General features: G+C 32.2%; 2 protein-coding genes across 5 annotated transcripts; both read left to right on the forward strand.

Moving 5' to 3' along the window:
- Positions 1-210: 210 nt before the first annotated feature.
- LOC123696342 (G-protein coupled receptor Mth2-like) lies at positions 211-17,596 on the forward strand. The gene is made up of 9 exons (XM_045642460.1): positions 211-909; positions 6,038-6,212; positions 9,523-9,714; positions 12,457-12,535; positions 13,585-13,763; positions 14,468-14,639; positions 14,999-15,184; positions 17,124-17,257; positions 17,418-17,596. Exons 1-8 carry the CDS (start codon positions 478-480, stop codon positions 17,251-17,253), a joined length of 1,545 nt encoding a protein of 514 aa, XP_045498416.1. The 5' UTR covers positions 211-477; the 3' UTR covers positions 17,254-17,257; positions 17,418-17,596.
- Positions 17,597-20,293: 2,697 nt separating this feature from the next.
- Positions 20,294-26,238, forward strand: LOC123696341 (bifunctional coenzyme A synthase). 4 transcript variants are annotated; one of them, XM_045642456.1, is made up of 11 exons: positions 20,295-20,535; positions 20,734-20,799; positions 20,869-21,038; positions 21,704-21,887; positions 22,943-23,119; positions 23,539-23,687; positions 23,895-24,092; positions 24,292-24,380; positions 24,729-24,894; positions 25,193-25,375; positions 25,722-26,238. In XM_045642456.1, the coding sequence occupies exons 2-11, from the start codon at positions 20,775-20,777 to the stop codon at positions 25,911-25,913; spliced, it is 1,533 nt and encodes a 510-aa protein (XP_045498412.1). In that variant the 5' UTR covers positions 20,295-20,535; positions 20,734-20,774; the 3' UTR covers positions 25,914-26,238. The 4 variants fall into 4 exon arrangements, with proteins under 4 accessions (XP_045498411.1, XP_045498412.1, XP_045498414.1 ...); XM_045642455.1 differs by having other exon boundaries at positions 20,294-20,799; XM_045642458.1 differs by lacking the exon at positions 20,734-20,799 and having other exon boundaries at positions 20,295-20,539.
- Positions 26,239-27,520: the final 1,282 nt, after the last annotated feature.

The following is a 27,520-nucleotide window of genomic DNA, read 5'->3' on the forward strand; positions in this document are numbered from 1 at the left end:
CACACCTATACAAGAATAATGCGTAGAGAAAACCCGAGGTAATTTATGGCATCGACATACCATACCTATTACAAACTACAGAGTAACATTCTGAGCTTCCCGCAACTGATGATGAAGGTATTAGCATTGCCTCACTTCGCTTTTACATCAAACTACGTAAAGGAATGAAGTTTCAGCCGGCAGTCTGAAAGGACGTACGATTCGAGCCCGACGTCGCGTCCGTAAGAAGCAATCGCGACCGCGACCTACCTAGTCTTATCTCTTATCACATATAAAATGATACATCGTATTACCTCACGAGTGCTATGATAAACATTTTACACACGATAAACTCTCCTTATACGGATTTATTTCATGTTAATTATAAGTCCCAGCTAATTCAGATACAAATTGTCAAAATAATGCACTTTTTTAATGAGTTAAATACTAGTGTACAGTTTAGTTTAAGGTGAAATAGTGATTTTATAATTCTGCGAAATGAAGTGCGTCGTGCTATTCTTGCTGATAGTGTGTACTGTCAAATGTGACCGACTTTGTTCTAAGGATGAGAGTTTGGATATAAGTGAGGGAGTTAAGTATGAAAATGATTCAATAATTTTCAATGGCATCGAATACCCCAAAGGTAAATGGTACGACTTCGTGGAAGATGGAAACACGACAACATTTGGGTGTCCATGTATTGGACGATTGTGCTTGTGGAGGTGTTGTGATCCAGGTCAAGCCTTTCTTAACCGATCCTGTACTGATATGAACATACCAGAAATAAATCCCTTCAACCCACCTGTGTTTAAAGGAACTCAGCCAACAAATATATCTGCCCTTGAACGTTTCTTCTACATGCACAAAATATCCTGTGAGAAATATCTTGTGCCCTCCAATTTCATGGAAGAAGAAATATATATTCAGGAGGTTTGTTCTTTTCAGATATGTGATCTTTGTATCGAAAAATACTTAATAATAATTTTTATAAAAATGTACATTGCCTGAATTATTCTCTATTAGGTACCTATGGTGACTGACTATGTCTCTATCGTCTTATCTTTATTGTTAAGTACCTACACTTAATTGACTGAAAAATGTTAAAGAATATAAAAATAAAGGATTCGAATCCGTGTTTTTCGCCGAATCGTATGACCACTCAACATTTATACATATAATTTTCAACAGTGGCAAATAATGGGGTACTTAAAAAATCTATTTGAGCTTTTGACGATTCAAAAGCTCTTCTAAAGGTCTCTAGTTTGAGTTTGAACTATAACATTAATTGAAACGACCGAATAGGTAACTAATATCTATTCTTATAATGTGACTCAATCATTCAGTAATAATCGGAAGTGTCTATAAACTTTTTCATACATAAAGCAAAAAAATATTACCTACCAATGCATCTTTCTAACAAACAAAATTCAAGATAAGATGCGATTATTGGAACAAATCGTTCATCACGTCATTTCATTCCACAATAATATTTACATTTGAGACGCTTAAAAATATATTGTTTTAAGTGGTGTTTTGAAAGGAAGGATCTAAAAACAGAACTTAAGGAAGTTTTTAAGTGTGAGCAAACTTTATGTGCATTCCTTGTTATTTAGGAAAAACAAAGCTTATAAATTAATTGTTATATGTCGTTGTGTTATATACCTGTACCTGAGGCGTTTCCTTTTTCTCAACCAGTTCATTACTTTATTTCTGTAGTGTAGTCAATCCTTTCCTTATCAATGCATTTGTAGAGGCCCTACTTCTGCACCCCGGAGGCCGTGGGTATCTATGCAAGATTTCCCAACTTAAAAAAAAATTGGTTGTCTGTAAAGTCGGTATACTGACGATAGTTGAACGTGACAACGTTCGATTGTGCTTCTTTGTCGCTCGTTTCGCGCTCTCGCTTGCACTTCAAGCCTTACATGGAACGCTTCAGAGCGAGGTAACGCCGCATGAGTCATGTTTTTTCGTGCGTGCAGCCGGCTCTATCGAATTATAAGACGTTGTCACGTCAAAAACCCAACTTCTGCGAATGTTCACGATGGTGATCGCTTACCACTAGAAACCCAAATTCGGTTGCAAGTATAAAAAAAAAACAATAAAAATATTTTCTTGTAAATATTATCACCTAGAAAGTCACGTCTATCTTACGTCTTATGTTTTTTTTTTCAAAAAATAACACTACTAACATAGGGTCATTGCGCCTGTTCGCGTCCACCTGCCTATTCGCGTCCATTTTGCGGATATCTTTTAGAAAATTCACGAAAATAAGTATACTTTAAGTAAAATTGGACTAAGAAAAATTTCCGATAATACCTCAATGTATAAGAGACATGCACACATATTCAAAAAAAGCCTGCGCACCGCCTATCCTATTTAAAAAAAATATTTAATTTTGGCTATTAAACGAAAGAGCTAAAACGCACGGGATTTTGAGAAAAAAATAGTGCGCAGCGTCGCGTTCGACGGTAAGTATCTTATTGTTAAATGTGAATTTTTGAATATGTAACTGTGTCTTTACTTTGCTAACAAAACATGGAATAATATGGATTATAAATCAGCTTATATCTTTTACAATTAATAGCTAAAATAAGGTGGACGCGAATTACTACACCGAATATGTAGATCTTCCATTTTGCGTCCACGGTGGTGCGCAAACTATACCTATAGTGCATAACAATAGAACATATTGCGTCCACGTTGTTTTTCATTACGTTGCAATGCATTGTTTGTTAAAATATGTATTTAAAATACATTGTAAATTTTTGACTAAGACTACAAGTTGATAATTTAAATTTTCATTCAAATTAGCAAATTTTTGTGCTATTTTTTCATTTTAAAATGGGTATTCTAAGAATGAGACTAGTATCTTTGAGAATGAGAGTCAATAAATCTGTGGTAAACAAGTGGTAAAGAAAATAATAGTATAAACAAAAAAAAAATTAGAAACTATAAAAAATATGGTAGGTAGGTAATAAATAATCTTAATAGAACTGATTTACATAACGTAACTTTGTTTTTTGTTAATTTTTAGTTCTAATAATAATGAGAAGATAAATAAGTTTTTCCAGTTTCCTTACAGTGAATGTTGATTTTAGGGTTCCGAACCTCAAAAGGAAAAACCGGAATCCTTGTAGGATCACTTTGATATCCGTCCGTCTGTATGTCCGTCTGCCGGTCTGTCTTTCTGTCAAGACCCTTTTTCTCAGTAACGCGAGGAGGTATAAAGCTGAAATTTATATTGAATACTCAAGTCTACGGTCCCTTGAAGCAGTGAAAAAATCAAACTTATAAGCCAAAGTAATCAAAAGATACAGCCGTTTATGCTGCATATTTTCGCAAATTTCGACATTCGCAATGGAATCAAAACCTACAGGGTACTTTACGTGAACACAGACACTTGAAGTTTGGTACGAAGCAACGTCATAAAGCAAAAATAAGGGAAACATTGAAAAAATAATCATTTGCAGTTAAAACATATGAAAAAAAAACAGATTAATACGGAACTCTCGGTGTGCGAGTCCCACTCACATTTGACCGGTTTTTATTAAATAATTATATTCGTAAATAAATAATTTAGTAAAATCTAATTTTTATTTGCATTTATCTGATAAAAAATCACCCAATACACTCTTAATTCCTTTTCTAAGCTGGTGGACGCGAACTGGTCCACAGGTGGACGCAAACTGGAATTTTTGGACGCGAACTGGGTAAAACGCCTAATTCTGCTATTTGTCTAGATAAATAAAAACCACATGATATTTCCAAGACAATTGAAAGTAAATCTTAAAATAGACTATGTAATGAACACGTTACATAAATTTTGCGTTGAAATTTGTTCTGGAACATTTTTATTTTCTCCTTCAAACTTTCCAACTGCACTAAGTGGACGCGAACTGGCGCAATGACCCTACATTTAGAATAATATAGAGTATTACAATTGATTGTTAAATGTTTTCTCTGTGATTATAATATTTATAACTAGTCGCATCGCTTTGCTTCTCCCGTTGGACCCGAGGACTACAGGAAGAATTTTCATGTCCGGATCTTCAAAAGATTACTTCCTAGTTCCTACAAAAGAAGCTAGAAGGCGAGTTTCTAGCTTCTCTTTTAATATAAATTACGTGTTATATGTTTACTATAATTAACATTTTCCAAATTTAACACAATAATTTTTCTACTCTAAACAAATTGAGGAGCGCAATTTGTTTTTCTATTATCACCTTTCAACCGCATACAAAGCTATATTGTTTCAAATAATTATACCACTTCATACATGATACATTTCGTCGGTTTCGAATGTGAATTGTGAACACATTCCTGACTTGTATTATAAATATTGACCTCAGTGTCAACAAATATCTACAGCGTTTCAAGGAATATTTGTTTTTAACAAAACGTTTTGTTTCGCACGGCCGCGGCGTATACGTGTTTTAGATTAAAATTTTAGTTTTCACACGGAATACCAACAAATGAGTATTAGTTCTAAATAGTGTATGGAATCATGTTTATTATTAATAGAAGGATTTGTTATTGCAACCACATATTGCTTGTTGCTTGACGTTTACCATGTGTCGGAAACAATTCATAAAAAGTAGTATGTTATCTCAAATAATTTAGTACGTATGATACAATTTTCATCAATTCATATTTTTGTTATGTTTTCAGAGCATAAGAGATTTATTACATCCTAAGATTACATCCCTCAAGTTTAGACACTATGTGAGAAGAGAGTAGGATTTAGATAGATATATACCTATTTCTACAGGTTTCTTTCATCCTATCGTAATCACTAATCAGCCATTTATTATGTAGGAACCAACGTTTCATTAAAAGATAAAACAACATTATTTGCATAGCTGTATTTGCATATGCAATTCAATTAAGATGATGGCAATTATTCAAGCTAATAAACAGGTTAAGTGGAACCTGACAGGTTCAACATAAATTACTGTCATACAGTCAATTTATGTTGGTCATTTCTAGAAGTTATTGTTTAGGAAACCCAAAGAAATATAACGAAATATTTTATTTTATTTATCGCATAGATATCCATATTATTAGGGCAGAAAGATCAACTTCTGCTTTGTATTGGGCTACTGTATACACAATGAACAATTCATTTTAAATGATTATTGTTAATGCAATACACACGACTGGCAAACTAATTATGGGAGTCAATTAATGATTACCTACCATTCTTAGATGAATATGATCATAATAATCATAATGTCAACGATAATATTATATTCATATTATAATATCAATATTATATTGGGTTGATAGTGGTTACGATGCGACAAGAACGCTGTTCCTAAACTAAGGTTTTTAATTTTTATGATACTATGAACTATTCTTCTTTCCGTGCACCAATTAATAAACATTACTTATAAGAAATTAAATTTAAAAGGAAAAATAATGATTAAGTCATTATTTTTCGCAAAAGTCGCAAAGTCGAATCACACACGAATCACAAAGTCGAATGACAATTCATGTGCACATCAATTTTGATTCGTGATTGATTCGACTTGTGATTTAAATAAAGACTTTTTTATTAGGCTTTTCCACTAAAACTAAAAGAAAATATGTAAACCTAGATAAACCACGCCATATACCTACCTAATATAATATACCCTAAAGTACCTAATCAAAAAAGTTGTAAGTACTATGGCAAATTACATGTTCTCAGCTAGGCTTCTTGAGTACTTATATTATATTGAAGTTATGAATGTAAGATACCTAATTTAAATTAACTTTATAGCTCTATATATTTTATCCGTGCGTAGGTACGTACCTACGTTGCGTTGTAATTTTATTAAATAGGCTTCATGAACACCAGGGGTTTAGTTAGTGCTCAATGACTAAAGAACATCTTATATTATAGGAAACCTTGGTTACTTTTAAACTATAGAGATTTAAATAAGAATTATTGCTTATCGCATGAACTGGTAGGTAGCGTTTCTTAAATCGACTAACAAAATTTTTCATTGCCTAGTCTGTAGTAAAATATATAGTCTTACCATACCTTAGATACCTATTATATATATTTTTGTTCCAGAACGGGACGCTCTATGAAGTATCAATGAACAATCCATTATTGCACTCACAATCAAAGTTCTGCGTAGAAATGATGCAGGATGGTAGCTCACCGACCCCGAGACTGGTGGCTGGAGTCTGTTACCCCGATGAAGTGGAAGACGACAGTGCTGTATTGTATATAGCTTATGGAATTGGTAAGTGTAAATGTTATAATCATTTTTACGCATTGTTCAATTATCACGAAGATCATAAGGTCCTAGAGCATTGGTAATGGTAGCATAGAATAAATCGGGGGTAGGAAGGTTTAGATTAGTACTATTAGTATTAGTACGAAAAAAATATTTTATGCATGTATGTTTTCATATGGTTCGCTAAAACTGTACTACGAAGTTTCCTTTGGTTTATACAGTGAGTTACCTAGTTGAATAGTTTCATTTCTGAGTGATGTGCAAAAAAATGTTATTTTTAGTATTCTTTCTAGAATCTAGGGTGGAAATAATATGCTAGATAAATGCTTATCCCTAATTTTATGTAGGGTAGATGTAATTACCTACTTATTTATTTTTAGGAAACTCATGGTTTATTTATTAATTTAGACACAATTATTCATGAGGCCGTAACTCTGTAAATGCTCATGGGCTGTTTTATTTATTTTATCACCTATTAATGTGATGGCTTGATAATTGGGCTGATGTGGTATAAAATACTTAAGTATAATAATATGATGTTTGAGTGAATACAACTTTATTTTGATGGCATAAATCTGAACTCTGTTCTCCAATTTTGCAATACATTTAATGTGCAATACTAAAGCACATCTACAATCGGATATTGAACAAATATAAGGAAACCCAGGCAACTGATCAAATTTACTACACAAAGAATAAATCTTAGTAAAGCGTTTGTAAATTAGACAGATTATATCCCCATACTTTACAATATGCAGTGATGTGCTCTGTGAACAAGGCCCTGGGTTCGAACCATCACAAACTATAAATTATCGGTTTCAAATTATAAAATGATTGACTGTTTATAATTCTATATTAAGAAAGCAAACAATTTAATAGACTACACATGCGTCCCTTGTGCGTCCCATTTGTTTATTCATTAATACAAAATCGAGACATTACCGACTGGGACTAATGACATTTGGCAAGAATATATAGAATTCACTGCGGATATAATAATAAAATATGAACTTAACCTAGTTAATATAAATAATTTTAGTGCATCTAGATAATATTATTTCAAATAAGATTTGCAACCAAATTTCTTTTTCGAAAGACTTATGAAACAGCGGCGGAATGTTAAATCACAAATTAGTGATACAGCATTTTTGGTAACTTATATTGGCGTAGTTAAGTGCTGGACAAATATTGTGTTATTCAACAAACCGCGAGCAATAAACTTTACGAGCCATTAACGTGAACGCCTATTGGACGACATTACGAGTTCTACTCAAATTAGCTTTGTACGCACCACATTCGTATACCTACTTACATACCTTCATCACGTAATGGAATTTTATTATGTATTTTATCCCGGTTATTTACTTATTTGTTTTCATTACTCTGCGCGAATTAACTTAAACTGTACTGAGAAATGATAATATATGAATAAGCATTTTCGCTTCTTGACTCTTAAAATAGAAATTTCGAGAGCCGAACTTGTTTTCATGGGCTATCGGTAAATTCCAAAATTTTTGTGTTACAAATCGTTTGACTTTCGCTATTTTTCCGACGAGTTCGTCTAACGCCCACGTGACTAAGCCACCGGTACCAGCGTTCACACCATCATTTTTCTTTTTGTCATTGCGTTTAGAGCCCTGCCTGTTACAAATGACTCGAAATTTTGTGTCAATATCTCCCGGTCTATAAAGCATCACTATTTATCGAATATAATAAATAAGTAATAATATGCTCTACTTTTTTGGAGTTCTGTAGCAAATGGCAAAAAACAGAACCCTCGATTCGTCAATCGTCATGTCTGTCTGTTTGTCGTTCCGTATGTCACAGTCACTTTCTTTTTCCGAAGTGCATATAGATATCATTAGATAAAAAAATGTTATAAAATAGAAAAACTTTTTTTGTAACAAGGATAAAATTATGCGTAAGTATTCTCAGTGATTGTACCTAATAATAATACAAGCTCAATTTGCAATCTTTTCATAGAAACTTGAAAAGGTCTAATGAACGATGAAAGGATAACTTTCTTTGATCAGCATTTCTATACATTATTATATGTAGAGATTGAAGTAGAGTATAATATTAGGAGGCAGCTACTATTTAAGTAAATCAAAATGCGTAACTATGAATATAAATATTTATAAGATTTATTTAATGTGATGTCTTATACTTATTAAAGTCTTTCAAAAATAATGTTTTTACTCATTCGAGTTAAAAATGTCAACCCATTAGGTACTGAAATATTCATTTTCGCGGTTATTAAATCCTCCTATAAGTTACTCTTGTAAATTACATCCAGTATTATGCTTTATATTAAATTGTTTAGAAAATAGAAATACAATATTATAATTGTTTTTAAATAATTATAAAACGTAATAGTTGCAAATGAAATTCCGTAGAGCAGTTGATTTATGACGGAAATTATCTACAGCTTACCTTGATCAGTGATGGTGAAAAATGTTGATTCTTGTATAAACTAATTTATTCTTTTGTTTACATACCCACTTACATAGTAATAAAAAGTTTGTTATTCATTGAGATATTGAATTTTATAAAGAGGTCAAGCTTTACTCTTTTGAAAAAAAATATTCGATCTGTAGGTATATAAAGTTTCTGTAGGTAACCTGTAACATTAAAAGTTACTAGTATTTTTAATGGTTTTTGTTTTTTAATTATGTTAAGTCAACTTGTATTTATTATGGAATATTTCTCACGGTTATTAAAAAGAGCACATAACCAATTCCGATTTGAATATGGACTGAACAGGCAGCTGAATGCAACTTGACTTGTTTTAAAAAATTACCTATGACTAGAATAATTGGGATTTCAGTAAATATTAGGAAGCAAAAGAACGATGGTGGTGGTGAAAAATGAAAAATCCTATATTTATTTATCACTATTCCCTGTAATTCGTAATGCATGCATTTAATTTACGTACTTAACTACTAACCGCGTACTGTTACTAATAATTGGACCCCGCATAACTTTAAATATTTTGTTATTTGTAGGTCAAAGAAAACTTCCGTAATAATGCTACGAATATGTGCTACGCGCTATTGCAGTACTTACTGTATACTTATTCTAAAAATAGTAGTAACAATAAATAAATATACAATTATTCAACGTTAACATTAGTGAGACAACGTTAACATTGTTTCCTGTTTTGTTTTATTTAAAAAAAATATATTCCATTTTCTCAAAACTAAATTAGTAGGTAATTTGTTTTAAACTACTTTTGTTCTTAGATTTTAAGTAGAAAATGTTCACGACGGAAATATTCTATTATCAGCAGTATTTTAGAATTAATTGTTTCTTTTAGGTCTCATGCTGTCGGTACCATTTCTACTGGCGACGTTCTTTGTCTACGCCTTCATCCATGAGCTCCGAAACCTGCACGGCATGTGTCTGATGGCTTACTGCGCGGGTCTCATCGTTGCCTATATATTCCTCGCCTATTTGAAAATGCATACAGGCAAAATCGGTGTAGCTATGACTGGATGCTACGTGATTGGTGATTATATCTTATTATGAGAGTAATGTAAACTTATAATTATTTGAAGTGAAACTTCTTTAGGCGCGTTGAGAGTAAAATTCCAATTTCGCTGAATGACAATGCTTTCACGTCATGGAGTAAGGCGACGATTTTGGTATCTTAGAATCTTGCCAAAGAAGTTTCGCTTCTGACACGTGTACTTGGCAGACGGCAAACACGCTCTTTTATAAACCAACAGTGGTCAAAACAGTCAAATACATGTACAAATTAAAGTATACCATCGCCATACGCCAATATTCAACAACTCTCACGAAAAATTTTATACAAGAAGATTTAAATACAACAAGAGGATAACACGGAATAATTTTAAATAAATATGGGTCACAGTAATGTAGATATAGGTACAAAGTTATTAATTTGTTGGTAGAAAGTATTCAACACGCTAGCCTCGTTCCGCGCACGCTATGTCGAAATAAAAATCAGATTTAACATTACATACGTGATACGACAATGGACATTCCTCGGACAATTATTATTATGTAGCTTCCAATGCTAGAAAATATTATGTTGCTTTTAAAATCAACTAAGCAAAAACTAAAAAATATCTTCCTATAGATACTGCGTACGTGTACCTCGTTCTATATCCGTTTTTGGATAGTCACATTTGAATATTCCATTGTATCGCCTATGATGAGCACATAAAAACAGTTAAAGTTATCTGGCAGATTAGGAGATTTTTTTTTTTGAAATTGTTTATTGGTAGGTGCAGTTCGTTTAATAGCAGTGTATATCACAATATATTTTAACAATTTGACTTCGTTTTATTTCGTAAAGGACTTAATTTAAATATATACCTAGCTAAACCAACATATTGGTAACAAACTAAAGCAAGACCAACCTATATTGGTAACACAAATATCAATTTTAGAGCACGGAAACTATTTAAAATCAACAAAAGGAATAAGATTTAGTAGCCTAAATTAATATGTATAATCGCTTGCTAAATATTTTAAGCCCTACCCAAAGACATTAACTTAATAGGTTAACAAATGTATTGTCCTGGAGTCATTAGCTCTGATATCACCCTAATTTAATTAACCAAAAAATTGGGTGTGTTTCCATGATGATATTATGTCCCCTAATTCAAATTTGATCATGGTTAACAATTTTATTTGTCGAGTAATTAAATTTAATTTCAAATGTAACACGAGCGCTTGTAACGAAATCTTCTCTAATTAATTACCATACCTATATGATAACGATGATAAAGCATTAGTTTTTACCATGTTTTATAGCTTTAGCTTTTCCCAGTCATGTAATTTTATCTGCTTTGCTCATATTATTGCTATTGTAATTATTATCTGAAGGTTCTTGAAATCGCACAGCTACCTTTTTTTTTTTTTTTTTTTTTTTTTTTAATAGTGGGGAAATCTTCCAAAGATACCCACGGCCCCCGGGGAAGGAGCCAAGGGTTATGTCGGATTCTTACCGACTAAAACCCCACTGTGTTCCGTCGAGCCGCGCAGTTAGCCGGGGCCGCGGGTACTCTTAGAAATCGTCCACGACTCCGGCAGCGGACGCCCGGTTACGGGCCCACCTCTGTTACCACCTATGGCTGCACACGTAATTATTATCTGAAGGTTCTTGAAATCGCACAGCTACCTAGCCTGACTACGTTACTCAAACAGAGACGCCTTCGTTGGCTAGGGCATGTGTACAGGATGGAGTCTTCTCGATTTCCAAGACGCGTTATGCTGGGTGCAGTCGCCGATGCAAAGAGAGACATCGGGAGACCCCTGCTCCGCTTCAAGGACTGTGCAAAACGTGACATGGCTTCTTTCAATATTGATTATAAAACCTGGGAGAAGCTTGCTAATGATCGATCTGACTGGCGCAAACTTGTTTCCGAGGGCTGCAGATTCTGTGACGAAGCGTAGTTCAGAGTACTCGCAAGCAAAAGGATGAAACGTCACCAAGGCGACACTGAACCTGCTCCAGCAAACTTTCCCTGTCCGACCTGCGGAAAAGTATGTCGATCCCGCATTGGATTATTTGGACACCAAAAGCATTGCTCAGGCATAGCACCATAAACCGTCTGTAATAGACGTATAGGCCAACGACGAATTATTATCTATAAGCATGATAGTTATGAACTTTATTGTAGTAAATGTAGAGTCTGTGATATTAAAAGCTAGCGCAAACTTCAAATAACTTTATAAGCAGATAGAATAAGATCCTTAGATTGGATCTCTCGATACTGATAGAGCGTGCCAATACCTACATATTTTTGAGCATCACTATAGTTTCAGAAAGATAACGTAACATATTCAAAGTAATCTATATAATATATTATACGCGGTTTACCGCGGGGCATTGCTAGTTTACCAGAAAGTTGATTTAGATTCGTCATTGAACTATTAAATATAAATAAAATTGTATTGTTGTTTCAATAAATAAATAAAATATATAGGTCAAGAATCTCAAAGAATCTGATGATTGACGTCGGGTGTTCTGCGGAATACGACGTACGACAGCGAAAGGTTGAAAGATAACAAACCTTTAGTTTTATTTATCTTTTACTATTTCTTTGAAAAGCGGGAAGCGGGATAATACTATTTGATCGTGAATTCTCATTCTCTATAAATATACCTACATAATACTTATAAACGTACCTAGGTTTATTTTTTGCTGAGATAGCCTTGATTTGTTTATAAAATAGGCAGTCTATAAATGTTTTAATTATAAATCATTTTTTTTCAGCCTTCATCGTGTACTATGCATTTCAGTCAAGTTTCTTCTGGCTCAACATTATGTGTTTTGATATATGGAGAACTTTTCGGTAAGAACCTGTTACATATATTGCTTAACATCAATTAAACTGTATGAATTATTTTTTGCGATTTAAAGAAGAAAGAGAAGAGTAAATCAATGATTATAATAATCAGTAGGTATTATTTTGGTTTAATCGAACGTGTGCTTTATTGTTTGACTGGGTTTAAAATTTAATTAAATTCATAGGCGTAATGTGAATTGCAGAACTGTGACACCAACGACATTCGGCTTCCATCCTGACTCGTAGGTCTATACCGTACTTTAGAATATTTGTAGTGTACCCAGCATGATCTGTTGTCCTCAGCAATAACTTTTTAGTTATGAAGGGAATAGATTAAATATTTAGGGAGATAATTATCGTTTTTATTTAAAAAGTGTAGACCGTACTAATTTTTTTGAAAGTACTTTAGAAATTTTAGAATATTATGAATGATACTTCTTACAAGAAAATGCCTAAGCATGCCAAATATATAGCATGATTACATTTGTACGCTGTCGTAAATAACTGTGCAACAATCATAAAGACTGGCATGTACAATATTTATTATGCACAATTCGTAAGTGAACTAATTACATATATATACGATATGTAACTACATGTATTTGTTTATTTCTGTTTTTTGCTTACAAAGGATTGGTGGAATGACATCCTCACAGATAAATCAAAGGTATAAGGCAACAACCTTTATGATTACATAATAAAAGAAAAGTAATTAATTATTATGTACTGTACTCTACCTCATGAATTTGACGAACTATAACTATATACCTCACGCCATAACTATTATTTGCATGCATCTTTGGCGAATTGTGTTAAATGTTGATTTGATCGTTGAGAAGCTTTTATTAGATTACATTTACATATTTGAAATTATTTAAAAACGATTAAAGCTTTCCGATGATAGAAATAGTTATATGCTGTATTATTAGAGTTCTAGACCCTAGTATGATTATGATAGTGGATAACTGTTTAATTATTATCTATATCAAACATATTTTTTATGCGTGTATTATGAGTGTGAACATATTTTCTGATTCACTTTATTGTTTTTACAGTGGATACAGGGGCAGTTCAAATAAAAGGCGAGAGAAGAAACGCTTTGCAATGTATGGCGCCTACGCGTGGGGTGTTCCAATAATTTTGACCATCATTACCATCGCTATGCAGTTTAGTGAGAATCTTCCATCAAACGTAATTACGCCAGGCTTTGGAAGTAGAAAATGCTGGTTCGAAAGTGAGTATTTACAGTGAATCATTTAGGTCAATATTGAATATGTACATGGTTCCAGATAAAAGGACTTTTATGTTTCGTTTACTATTTGGTTAGTGACAAATTATGTGTTTTATGAACTTGGTTTTTAGTTTCCAAAGCATTGCTTAACATTAACTGTTTGCCAACGTGGTACCGACTAGGAATGTGCTCTTTAGACTTGTAGAGCACCGGGATCCTCAACTGTAATAATTATTACTGGGAATACGCGAAAGAAACTCTGTGAGAAACGATACTTTTTAAAGATCTCTAACATTGTACTCTACCAATGAATTATTTGATTGTGTTGTGGGTAATACGTAAATTTTAACTCTAGTGTTGGTTCTATTCCAAGTACATGATACACGAGTTATAAATATTATTATAACATTACTATATTAGGTACTTGCTCTGTGATGCACATCAAGAAAATAAATTTGTCATCGGATACTTACCTCGTATCTCGTATACCAAGATGAGTAATAAGTACTCGATTGAGTGCAACAACTGATGCACGTATCAATTAAACTTTGAGAAGATTGTTTGTTATATTGTTATGATTTAATTTTTATAGAGTTTCTAATCGGCTCATAGATGTAGAAACTACTTTACTAACCGATGATTTTACATTTTTTGATATTTAGCGGTTCTCAATATCTATGAATGAATGTTTACTTTGATTTTTCCAGATTGGATAAGCGAGTTGGTATATTTTTTCACCCCCGTGTTTGTGCTAGTAGTATGTAACGTGGCGTTCTTCGCAATCACTGCGTATAGAATCCGCTCTATCCGACAAGAAACTGCGATTCTGAAAGGTGCGGAGTCAGCTAGAAGTGACAAGCTGATAAAGGATAAACAAAGGTGGTATATTTATATATAGTTTCTATATTAGTATATATATTTATATAAACGGATCTCGCGGAGTTGTTTTTTAATGTTAAGTACTTGTTAAAAGTATTTATGGAGGCTCTATAATAAATTCCAACCACTGTTGCCTGAAAATATAGGGCAACTTGTTTATATTTCCAGTTATTTGCAATTTGGGTAGGTACTTTTCCAAGAGCAGAATGTGCACAACATATAGAGGAAAATTACAAAAATGTATAATTTACTAGGTACTATCAGCATTCACAATTTCTATTGTGATCAATTGTGCCTTCAAGCTCGTTGCTGTAAATTCAATGGAATAATTAGTGTGATTATCATATTATTTGTTTTAGATTTGGCTTGTACTTAAAACTGTTCGTGGTGATGGGTGTAAATTGGTCTGTAGAAGTGATCAGCTTCGCTGTGGGCGGCTCCAATTGGTACTGGATACTGGTTGATCTCTCCAACATAGCTCTGGGAATTTATATCTTTTTCATATTCGTTTGGAAGAAGAAAGTACGCAATTTGGTAATTAAGAAGTAAGTAAATAGAAAATATTATAGATATTATCAACATGAATAAAATATGAATGATATGACAACAATAATAATTATAAGTAAGGAAGTACATAACTACCTATAAAATTTTATCGCTAATAAAATTTTCCTTGTTATAACCAACCCTTTGAAGATTTATTTTGCCCCATATCTATCGTTTTTAGATCCAAGATCTAACGATTTTATTTCGATCTAACGATTATATTTTGATTTTATCGATTTCCAAAACAACTTTTAGAATAATTTTATTGTTGTACCTCGTTTGCATCTATCGTATAATCTTTAACGTAAGTACCTAATTAGAATTTTGCGTATAATTACAGTTACAGTTCTTTGATTTTTAGAACACGAAATTTACTGCTTTCCTGCTGTCCCTTTATTCTCCGCAATAAACCTAGTTGAAACGAAGATCCAATAATTTTTATTTTTATATCGGTAGATGAAAATAAGTAAAGTGGGCCGGCCTGTGTTTTAATATGGGATAGTAACAATTTCTGAAAAATAAGTAGGTAATTGAAAGAAGCAAATCTTCAAAAACTTTTGTCAAATTAAGTCGCTTCAACAATGCAATCACTATTTCATCGGTTCACCGCGAGGTGAACAGGATCTAGAACAAGACGAATATTTTAATAGGTACCTACAGGCTAGGATCATGATCCTATATATTAATATTAAGTAGGCATTAGCGTATTCGGTATTGCTAGTAGGTATTATATATCTGTGGTATAGCGTAGGTATTGCATATGTACTAGTAATTTGGTGATTGGACATTTGAAATTCAAATTCAAATTCAAGTTCAAATTCAAATTGCTTTATTTGCAGAATGTAGAATACAGATGCTTGTAGATACAGATAATACAAATCCTTAAACATTCTGCTCGTAGTTGAGCGTGCAAAAATTTGTTTCTAGTGATTCTTAATTTACTATTTCAGAATGGCACAACAGTGGAACAATTTTCGGAAAACACAAGAGGAGAACTTTAGTTTAAATTCTTGATGTGGGCTCTGAGTATTTTATGAATTAGCAGGGTTACGATATGTGATTTTTAAAAATGAAATATGGATACATTATGATAAAATTTATTTGATCTCTTATAAATAGGTAAAAAAAATAGTGATTTACCTAAGTAGGTAGTTACTTAGTTTTTAAATTTTTATTATTTATGATTATTTTGTTCATATTGATTGTTCTCTCGTCTTTGAGGAGCCAGCCCATTTTTAGCGCCTCTTTTGTAATTTTGATTATTGCTCAATTCTAATAATAATTAATACTTTATTTATAAGAAGAATATAAAACTGTTAGGTACTGTGTTATGTTAAAATATAATTTTGACTGATTATTGTTACATTACTTAATAGAAAGATAAATTTTAAACAGTTTTTTATTTTTGATCCTAATACAAAATGGTACCTAGCTCATATTTAGTTTCTCCATCTAACGGTTAGTTATATTTCAAATAATGAACTTTCAGGGCACGATACCTACTTTTAACATTCTCGAGTCATCAGTCATCCTCATAATTCAGGACATAAAAGTACATGCTCACAGAGTTTTTATATAAAGCTAATTGAATCGAACGAATTCTCCACTACCTAGTTGGTTTCAAAAAACTAATCTAAATACCTCTACTAAGATTACCAAAAGCTTTCAGAAAATCTGCTTCTAGCGGTTACCATACTTTAATGATACACTTTTATTAACCATTGAACAAGTTATCTGCCTAGACGAGTAGGTACACAATAATATTGACAAAATGACACATGAACATGACAAAATGGACATGGCTTGCGGACCATATCCTTATCATGGATTTCAAGAAACGACGTCACAAATTACGATTTGATGAATAAATTATTTTCTCCAAAAAGACAAGTGCCGTAGATCTAAATAGAAATAATTACGATTTATTTTACCTTACAGATGGCAGAAAATGCGTGGTATTCGTACAGCAGAGTCTAGCACAGGCAGATGGATGTCAAGCACGGTTCCAACTGAAGATACGCGTATTTCTAATGATGATTCGGCTATTAGGTTGAAGGAAATACATTAGAAAAGTTAGTACCTTCGTAGGGCTTGTATTGTTTAAAAAATATATATAAAACATTTAAATGATATAAAGGATTCATATTCCATAATTGTTGCAGGATCTAAAAAATTCCGTACGTTATTAAAAAATAAAAGTTTTGATTTTCATTTGCTGTTCAACTTTTTCAGGTACAAGTTTAAGAAAATTTCAACACAATACATCACAACAAACGAAAACTATCCACCAATAGAATAAATACGAGTCTTTAGTAAATGTTACTAGTCATATTGTAGCTTATTTTTTATGAAACACTCGTGTCTTAGATATGAATTAAAAAAATAAATAAAACTGAATGTTTCCAGTGGTATTTGTGCATTTATGTATTAGTCAAGATTTGAATAATATTAAGATTGTAGCCATTGTATGTTTAGACATGATAAGTAAGTACATAGATATTTTTGTAATGTACGTATATAGTTTATCTCATAATTATTATTAAGACAAAATCTACACTATATTATTATTGCTATATTAAGTATAAACCTGAATATTTTTTTATTCGTTTGTTTGATCGCGCTATAATCACAGAAAATGCTGGACCTATTTCAAGAACGCCTTCCCCGTAAACGTGATCCCTGACCACAGGCCCGCGGTTGCACCTGTGTTAAAGGATAAAATTAAAACAGTATGTATACTTACATAGTACCTAGGTACCTATAATTATACCTGGAGTGGCCAAAATATTATTCTTTGAAGGGAGCTAAGATTGAAAAATAGTAGAAGTACCTTATAGTGTGTGACCGTGGTGTGACCCTATCAGAAACTCCCAAAAATTATGTAAAATGTTTGTGCCGACGTTTTCAAATAAGACCAATAACTTATAACGTATCAATAGGATACAACAACAATGACCAAAAATCATTGACATAGAAAAATCCCAAATTATTGAAGCAAAAAAAAACTACCAACATGTATTTATGTAAGTAATATTATATATTGAGAATGTTTATTCCAACAGAACAGTAAAAACATATTTTTTTTTACTGTTCTGTATTTATTCCTAAACATAATTTTGGCATAGCTTTACAATTTAGTGTACGTTAATATAAGACTTTATTGTCATTTGAAAAGTAAAATAAAATATTATTAAATTAATTTTGTTGTCATTTATATAACGTACCTTTACTATTTACCCCTTTATGGTCTAAGAGCCCGTGGGAGATTATCCTTCACCCTTACACCGATCTGATATCCAGATGAGACGTATTTTTTATTAAATATTTTTTATAAACAAATATGCCTATAATTGCTGGCCTATCGAAAAGTGGTCATGGCTATTTTTAATTAAATTAACTTTTATCGATTTTTTTTCATCACCTTCATAATTTTGATAACCAAATGACATATTTTATTTGACTGATAGTTTTTGATACACAGAATATTCCTAGGTATGCTTTTTTTTCACCTATTTTGACTTACCTACACTGAAATGAGGAGGCAAGCAAAGAAAAACCCGCATAGTTCCCGTTCCCGGGTATTTCCGGGATTGCGTAATTTTTCCGGGATAAAAAGTAGCCTATATCCTTTCTCGGGTATCAAAATATCTCCATACCAAATTTCATGAAAATTGGTTCAGTAGTTTAGGCGTGATTGAGTAACAGACAGAAAATCAGAGTTACTTTCGCATTTATAATATTAGTATGGATTAGACAATGCGCGCACATGCGATTAAATAATCACAGCGATTTTAAAATTGTGATTTGTCACATTTTGCTGCGACTGCTCGCGACGCGATTGTCGCGAAAATGAAATGCAGAATATGAAATTGTATGGTACTGCGCGCACTGCGATAATAAAATCACACAATCGGGCCCGGCCGGCACTTCACTTGTGTTGCGTCTGTCCAACAGTAAACATCGTAGTGGTATAGGTAGGTACTGTTTGGTAAACATGAATTCAGTAATCTGTCAAAGGTTTGAATTTATTTATTTATTTAACACTTTATTGTACAAGAAACAAAATATACCTACATAAAGGTTACAATAATAAAAAAAATAAAAGAGCACAAGGGGCGGCCTTTTGGCGGAATTTTCATTCTATAATAGCCAAAGAATTTTTTGGGATACATCCGAAGTTCATTGTATTTCAGACTAGCTTTCCACCCGCGGCATCGCCCGCGCAGTCAAAGAAAAACCCGCATAGTTCCCGTTCCCGTGGGATTTCCGGGATAAAACCGATCCTATGGCCTTTCTCGGGTATCAAAATATCTCTATACCATATTTACAGACAGACAGAGTTACTTTCGCATTTATAATATTAGTATGGATAAAAGAAACCTTTGACATTTCTATCTGCTGTAAAAGGATGAGTCCAATATTGACGAATTTTCTTTTTTTTTTTTTGCTATCCTCTAAAGTAGTAAATAAAGACAAGCAACTTGTACGAAATCCATGATGAAAGTGAGTAAGAATCACTATTAAATTATCGTTGTGCGCGCACCGTACTCTCTGCGATTTACTACAGCGCGATTTTGAAATCGTGTCGCAAATATTAAAATCGTGGTGCGCGCTTAGCCTTAATGTCATGTATAAAACATCATTGAAAAATAATTTACACCATGTGAGTACTGTAGATAGTTAGAAATCGAAAAACAGTCAAAACTCAAAACAGTCTAAATAACGTGTAAATAGACATTGGCAGAATTTTACTCAAATAAAATTGCCACCCTTGTAAGTCATTTAAGGACAAAGGGCGCTTATATGCGCTTATAAGTTTCAAGCTTTCTTTCTGAATACGCCCAAAGGAAGGAAAAATATCTCATTGAACATTAATTATTGTGATCAAGAATAAGACTTGGCTTAAAAGTCTCGTAACCAGGCCATTAAATCTTTCGAAGAAAAAATTAATAATGTCAATTGTCATTTGTCATAATATGTCAATGTCATACTACATAATATGTTTTATGACAGTTGAAACCATGGAACTATACATACCTGTAGCTCTGTTAATATTTAGTTATTTCAGTTTTCATTTCTCGTCCGTACCTACTATAAAATAATTAAAACTTATTAAACATTATTCTATTTATCATTACAAATAATTCATGTTTTTTTGGTATAACAAGAAATATTATATTATTGTTTTAAAGTTTAATGTTAATGAAGTTCCACAATCTAAATTGCTGATAATCTTATGTATTTAAATTTACTTACTTATCACAACTGACGTATAGTGTTTATAAATGTTTATGGATTAAAATAATTACCTGCTATTTACTAACCTAACTCTCAGTTCAAAGTGCAAAGTGTAAGTAAGTAAACTTCATAGACATCAGGTGACAGTTTACAAATATCATTTGAAGGGGGTTCTCCTTGTAATTATTGTCTATATTTTAATTTAGTAATTAATCTTATCATGGTAAATGGAACATCTTAAAACAGTACTATGTTAGCTCACAAATTTTGTTGTTTAGTGCAGTAATGTACAACAAACTTTATACTGTAGCAGTTGCTGTTATTATTCTATCAATTACAATAGCATATTTAATGAAAATGAAAAGTCATGTATCAGGTAGGTGTTCCAGTCAGATACATAAGACAAGAAGATTGTATTCGGTCTGATTTTTATATTAATTTTTAGATTCAATGGCTGCCAATGGATTATTGTTTGTGTCAAGTGCTGCGAAAACATATAATTTCTGTTTAAAATCATCAAGATTTGTAAAAAATATACTGTACATAAAATATTTGGATGGAAAGGAGAATGCTCTATCTGTTTTAAATAAGCAGATAGTAAATATTTATTCTAAGGTAAATTTTCTCAGTACTTTCTAATAATAGTTCAGGATACATCGCCCATTTTTGCAAGTGACTACTATCAAGCTAATTTTCCGTTTGTAGCTTTATTTTGATGAGACGCCCAATAATTTCGTGTACGAAAGTCTCGATTGTGGTAGCTAACAGAGATAACAAGGATAAAAAATTTTGATTTGGTGGTTCTCAAATATTTATTACTAACTGAATGAATTTTTTTTGTTCAATCTCAAGATAATTACCTAAATTATTCGAAAAAATATTTGTCCTACAAAATCTATGGTTTGTTCAAAGAGTCCCCCTTTCCAAAGTGTATCGATAACGAGGTCATCATAAATGATTACTAACAAGCTGATTTTTTGTTTTCACGTAGTTAATGTTTATATAATTCAACAGACATATTGTCCTACAAATTGCGTAATAAATATTTGAGAACCATCAAATCAAAAATTTTTATCCTTGTTATCTCTGTTAGCTACCACAATCGAGAGTTTCGTACACGAAATTATTCGGTGTCTCATCAAAATAAAGCTACTTACGGAAAATCAGCTTGATAGTAGTCACTTGCAAAAATGGGCGATGTATCCTGAACTATAAGTAATGTATGATATGACACAGATTGAGAAATATTGTTTTTTTTTTAATATAATATCATATTACAGGCTGCAGTACAAACTTCAAATATAGATGTAAGATTATTGCTCAAACCTATAGAAGATAAACAGAAAATCAAAACAAATCATGCTATTGACTTAATATTATATGAAAGTAGTTTAGATAAAAATCTAGAAGGACTGAAACAAGCTGTATCAAATTTGAATAAGGACCATCAAACATTAATGATTGGTAAGTTTCATTGTTAATTTAAAAATTAGAATACTTTTAATATAATAAGACTCATCAAGAAGTAAAAAATAAAGTCAAGACCAAGTTTATGTTTTACTTGTAATGAACAACAATACTTATAAACAAATCTTTAGAACAAGATTCCTTTAAAATAAAATGACTTAGTTTTGAAGCTTTTTTAAGCTGTTATTTATCGCGTCCTACTGGCTAATATTGAGAGACAACAAGTGTTGTTTCTTATTTTAGATGTAGCACAGTGAACAAATGACACATAATTAATAAGGGCGCTTGTGCACTACAAGGAATTTTACCGTCCGGCATTCCGATTTTTTACGGTTCGGCATGAAAAAACCAATGAATTGCTTGTGCACCTGTCCGTCTTTACTCGGATCAGTGCAGTACAGTTCAAGGAAGTGTGGCGGTATAATGCTATCATAAATGATTGTTTTTGCATTTTACAAGAAACAAGTAAATAATATATAGAAGGTGAAATATTATATTACTTCGTTATAATAAAAAGTAAAGTTCCATAAGAGATTTAAAATGCGTGTTTCACTAATTTATTTTAATTGGTGACGAGGAGCTAAAGCTATTCCCACTTGAACTTTAACTTACCAACACTTACGATAATAATTATTATAGGTCAATGCTTGGTCAATGTATATAAAATAACAATACCGACTTCTCAAATCTCATTGCCAACTAAAAGAAAGTAAAACAAGAGCTTGCTTTTAATTGGCATATGCATTAAAAAGAGTAAAATCCAAGCAAGTGGGCATTCGAAAACAATAATTATACCTACAGCGACTCGTAGACACAAAAAACCATCCGGAATAGGGAAAAGTAAAATGTCAGACAGTAATATTACGTATAGTGCACAAGCTAGTATTTAGATTAATGGCGTGCCATACCGGACCGTAAAAAATCGGAATGCCGGACCGTAAAATTCCTTGTAGTGGACAAACGCCCTAATAATATAAATTGTAATAATACCATTAGGTAATTTTAATGTGACCTAACTTCATTCAAATCGTGATTTTTAATTTATTTTACAGATAGTGACAATAATGGTGAATGTTCCGACAGTCAGTCTGTAAAAACTTATGACTACGTAGCGTTGGGTGGGACATTTGATAGGCTTCACAATGGACACAAAATACTTTTGTCCCAAGCAGCTTTAAGGGCAAAGAAGCATGTCACAGTTGGAGTTACTGATGTAAATATGATTAAAAGTAAGAATTACTTAATGCTTTTTCCGTTCTAATTTTATAACTATTCAGGTATTAAGTGGGATTTTCTGATTTGGCCATCTGTGTTAAGATTGTAACTCAGTCTTGTACATAAAATTATTATATTTTATGTTGGATACTAAAATTGATAATAAGTCAACTTTTGTACAATAGATTAAGTGGTTTCACCTTAAAGATAAGCTATTTTTTTAAACATATAAAAAGTGTTATCTCAAAGATGAAGAAAAAGGCAATTCAAAATTAAATTAAAAACTTAATTTTTAAATTTTTCTTAATGTTAAAATATTTTGTCACAAATATTTTCATAATCGCTAAGTGGCTTTAATAATTTTTAACAATAATAAACAACATGAATTATTTTTTTTTATATATTCACAAATTCCATATTGTTTGTGTTCCAGCTAAGTTATTATGGGAGCTTATAGAACCTGTTGAAAAAAGAATTACAGCAGTCCGTGATTTTCTAACTGACATAAATCCAGATTTAGAATACAATGTCCTCCCAATCCAGGATATGTATGGACCAACTAAGGATGATCCTAAGATTCAAGTAAGTTATAATAACATTTCTAAATATTAATAAAAAAAAAAAACAATTTAAAAAAATAGAACCTACAATGAATTTTTTCCCTTTGCTTGTTTTTTTAGACTATTTCAAATAATACACGATAGATTTTGGCTGCATTTTTTTTATATGAATAAAAAAATCTTCATAAAACTTTACAGCACTTTATGACCAAATTATTTTCATTTATAGTTAATCGTAGTGAGCGAAGAAACAGCACGCGCGGTAGGTAAGATAAATGATAAGCGGAAAGAGAATAGCTTGCAACCGTTAGACGAATACATTATAGGTCTTGCACAAGATGATATGCGTTCTTTGGAGGAGGAGGCTAAATTGAGTTCTAGTAACCAAAGGAGAAGACTTCTTGGTACTATGTTGAGACCGCCACAGGTATATTTTTTGTATTATACCATATTTATTTTATAAAATATAAAATTATATAATAATTGTAAACTTTTATGAATAACTGATTGCATTAGTATTTTTTTTTTTAAATCTCTATATTAATTTTGCTTGACCATTTGTTTTGTTCTTTGCTTTGCTCGCGCATATATTTTCTAGACAAAGTATTAACAATGATTACTTTCAGCCAAATCCGAATATTCCTAAAACACCATATGTGATTGGTCTCACTGGAGGTATTGCGAGTGGAAAAAGTAATATTACGGAAAAACTAAAGTGAGTAAGGGAAAGAAATTAATAATACTTAGCTCCAACTCGTAGCAATCACGAAAAGCCGTTATCTTTTTTCATCTTAACTAGCAATTTAGAAAGATAATCTTGTTATTTCTACTAAGTAATTGTTTTTAGTAGTCCTAGCCACAAGAAGCTACCATGATTGTTATTCCATAGACCAAACAATGCACTATGTTTGCAAGATTAAATTATCTGTTTTAATTTGCTCTATTTTCATTCGTGTTTTCTTAGACAAATTGCTTTTGACGATTTTATCAGCAAAAAAAGTTATTTTTTATATAGACAAACTGTGGATAAAATAAAAAAAAATAATCAAAAAATAAATTTTAGGTTAAAAGGTGCTGCCGTAGTAAATTGCGATTTAATCGCACACGATTTGTACAAACCAGGCCTGCCATTGAATAGAACGTTAGCAGAGACGTTTGGGAGTGATATCATCACTCCAGATGGGGAGGTGGACAGGAGGAAACTGGGCCAGATTGTATTTAGTGATAAGGTAAAATATTTTTGATGAAAATATATTTTTTATTAACTATTAAAGTAAAATGAGAAAGGTTATTGTTTGTTTTATGATTTGTTTCTCTATTTATTTCTTTATAATAACAAAAATAATACTTAATTAGTCTAATAGAAGAATATACTTTAAATTAGTCGATAGAATCCTTAAAATCAATCCGATGTTGAGCCACCTGGATTTTATATAAAAATATTATCTGAGCACATAAACAAGACAAAAAACACCTAGGATATAATTTCTCTTAGCTAATAAAAAAATACTTGTACCTTTTTATCAGAGTCAATTAGAAAGACTGAACCAGACAGTATGGCCAGCGATTATAGAGGAAGCAAGGAATAGGATAAGAATACTCGGGGAACAGGGTTACAAGGTGGTGGTGATGGAAGCTGCAGTCATGGTTCGCGCCAAGTGGTACGAGTACTGTCACCAATTGTGGGCTGTTATTATACCACCAGAGGAGGTAAAAATTAACTAAATACCTATTATTATTAAACCTGTATATATGCGATATGTATGTATGCGATGAAACGACGAGGCTAATCTATACTAATATTACAAAGCTGAACAGTTCGTTTGTTTGAACGCGCTAATCTCAGGAACTACTGGTCCGATTTGAATAATTCTTTCGGTGTTAGATATCTCATTCATCGAGGAAGGCTATAGGCTTTATAATATCATCACGCTAAGACCAACAGGAGCCACTGCTACAGCGCAGCTAGTAAATTATTTTTTTACCTTGTATTGTAATATATAAATTAAATATTGCTTATTTATTATTACATACCTCTATTTATGTTTAATTGCAGGCAATAAAACGACTGCAAGTGAGAAACAATCAAACGGAAGAAGAAGCTAAGCAACGCGTGGACGCGCAGCCAACGAACTCTGAACAGATTGCAATGGCCAATATTGTTTTTAGCCCGTACTGGAGTTATGAGTACACCCAACAGCAAATAGATCGCGCTTGGGAAAATTTACAACCGTATCTTAGGGAATAACGTTTACGGTTATATTTTTAAGCTATTGCATAGCTTCTATCGCGGGCCTTGAGCGCGGGGACCGAATCGAGAAATTCCGTAACGAAAAAAACCTCACGCTCCCCACTCCGACGGGCGGAGGTGTGGCTTGAAGGCATAGCATGCAATAGCTTTACCGCGGCAGTCCCCGAGTGCCACACGTCTTTTTTTTATATATATATTTAACTTCTTTAAGAAACTATTGGTTTTGGTAGCAGTCATAACTGAACATATTTTCATTACTATTTTATATTTTAGCACCGTCTGTCGAGGTGTGGTAGTGGTTTTATTAAATAATTAATTATTATTGCATTTGATTATATTATAAAAAAATAAAGACGATATCTATATAATGTGATATAACGAACAAAACTTGTTCTACTCTATTGTATTGTTGCCATATTAATAATCTGGTGATGGAACCATTTATCGACATGTTTAATTGTTAGGTCCATGCGTGAAACAAATTTAATTATATCAAATTTTGAAAACCTTACGAGACTAGGTATTATTAAAAACGATAAAGGATATATTAAAGTTACATGAGTAATGGCATTTAAAACCGTCTGAAATATGTGCTTACGAATAATTAAATAATAAGTGAAATTTATTGAAATTACCAGCCGACACTGAATCTCCATAAATCGATTTTCAGTAATCAACTACCAGTATTCAACATTTACCAACTACCAGTTATCAACTTTAAATTTGTAGATAGTCTACAACCAGCCAATCTATTTATGCTTGTTAATTGAGAGATAAGTATCACCTGCGCTGGTAGGGCCAGCGTGGAGCCCCTCGGTGTGTATATCTATAATATGGGCCCCACATATATGAGCTGTTGATGATGAGATGATCAGGGCAGGCAAAAATTAAAACATTATTGATTTTTTTCCATACTTCAATCAACATTTAAGTAGGTAACAAATTCAACCTTACTATCACTTTGAACGAGTATCAGTCTTAAATTATATTTAAATAAAAAACAATACTGGTGTTTTTTAAAAACCAGTATCAATACAAAGATATAAATTAAACCAATCCGGTAGCTGGCAACATAATATGGCAACATTATAGTCTAAAAATAAATATTTAACAAACACAAACCCGAAACTTTAGAGATCAAATATTATTACAAAGAGGAACGTTAGACTTATAATAACTAGGTACTTGTACCTACTAATCAGTCATAAATTTTAAATTAAGATAAATAGAAAACTATGCAACTAATCATAATCAGTCACAAAAAGTTATAAATAACGCTTATAAAGAAATCAAGAGGACATAAAATATTTCTTCGTGTCGTAAAAGCGAGCCCGACCATAGTAGATATTTAGTTGTATATGTCGGGTAAATACTTTTCCATTTCCGGTATCTTGTAAAACCCTCTTTTATTGACGCAAATAGGCTCATAAATTTTTTTAATTACTTGATTTATGTTATGTCTTGATTGTGGGACGTGATTTAATTTGTGAAATATTTTGGGATGGTCCGCTGTTTTCTACATCAACAGATGAATCTCTACCAGGGTCACTTTTTGGCAGTGTCGTCATCAAAGGAGCTGTTTTTCAAGTGTTTGTTTCAGCAAG

This window comes from Colias croceus, chromosome 12 (genome assembly GCF_905220415.1).
Source record: "Colias croceus chromosome 12, ilColCroc2.1".
NCBI classification, from domain to species: domain Eukaryota; kingdom Metazoa; phylum Arthropoda; class Insecta; order Lepidoptera; family Pieridae; genus Colias; species Colias croceus.

What these genes read in the sequence shown, in the direction of transcription:
- LOC123696341 (XM_045642455.1), top strand. Translation starts at nt 20,709, where the DNA reads ATGTACAACAAACTTTATACTGTAGCAGTTGCTGTTATTATTCTATCA. An exon ending in CCATCAAACATTAATGATTG is followed by an intron (nt 21,888 to 22,942) that starts GTAAGTTTCATT and finishes TTTATTTTACAG; the next exon opens with ATAGTGACAATAATGGTGAA. An exon ending in AGATTGTATTTAGTGATAAG is followed by an intron (nt 24,895 to 25,192) that starts GTAAAATATTTT and finishes CCTTTTTATCAG; the next exon opens with AGTCAATTAGAAAGACTGAA.
- LOC123696342 (XM_045642460.1), top strand. Translation starts at nt 478, where the DNA reads ATGAAGTGCGTCGTGCTATTCTTGCTGATAGTGTGTACTGTCAAATGT. An exon ending in GATATATGGAGAACTTTTCG is followed by an intron (nt 12,536 to 13,584) that starts GTAAGAACCTGT and finishes TTGTTTTTACAG; the next exon opens with TGGATACAGGGGCAGTTCAA. An exon ending in CGCAATTTGGTAATTAAGAA is followed by an intron (nt 15,185 to 17,123) that starts GTAAGTAAATAG and finishes TTTACCTTACAG; the next exon opens with ATGGCAGAAAATGCGTGGTA.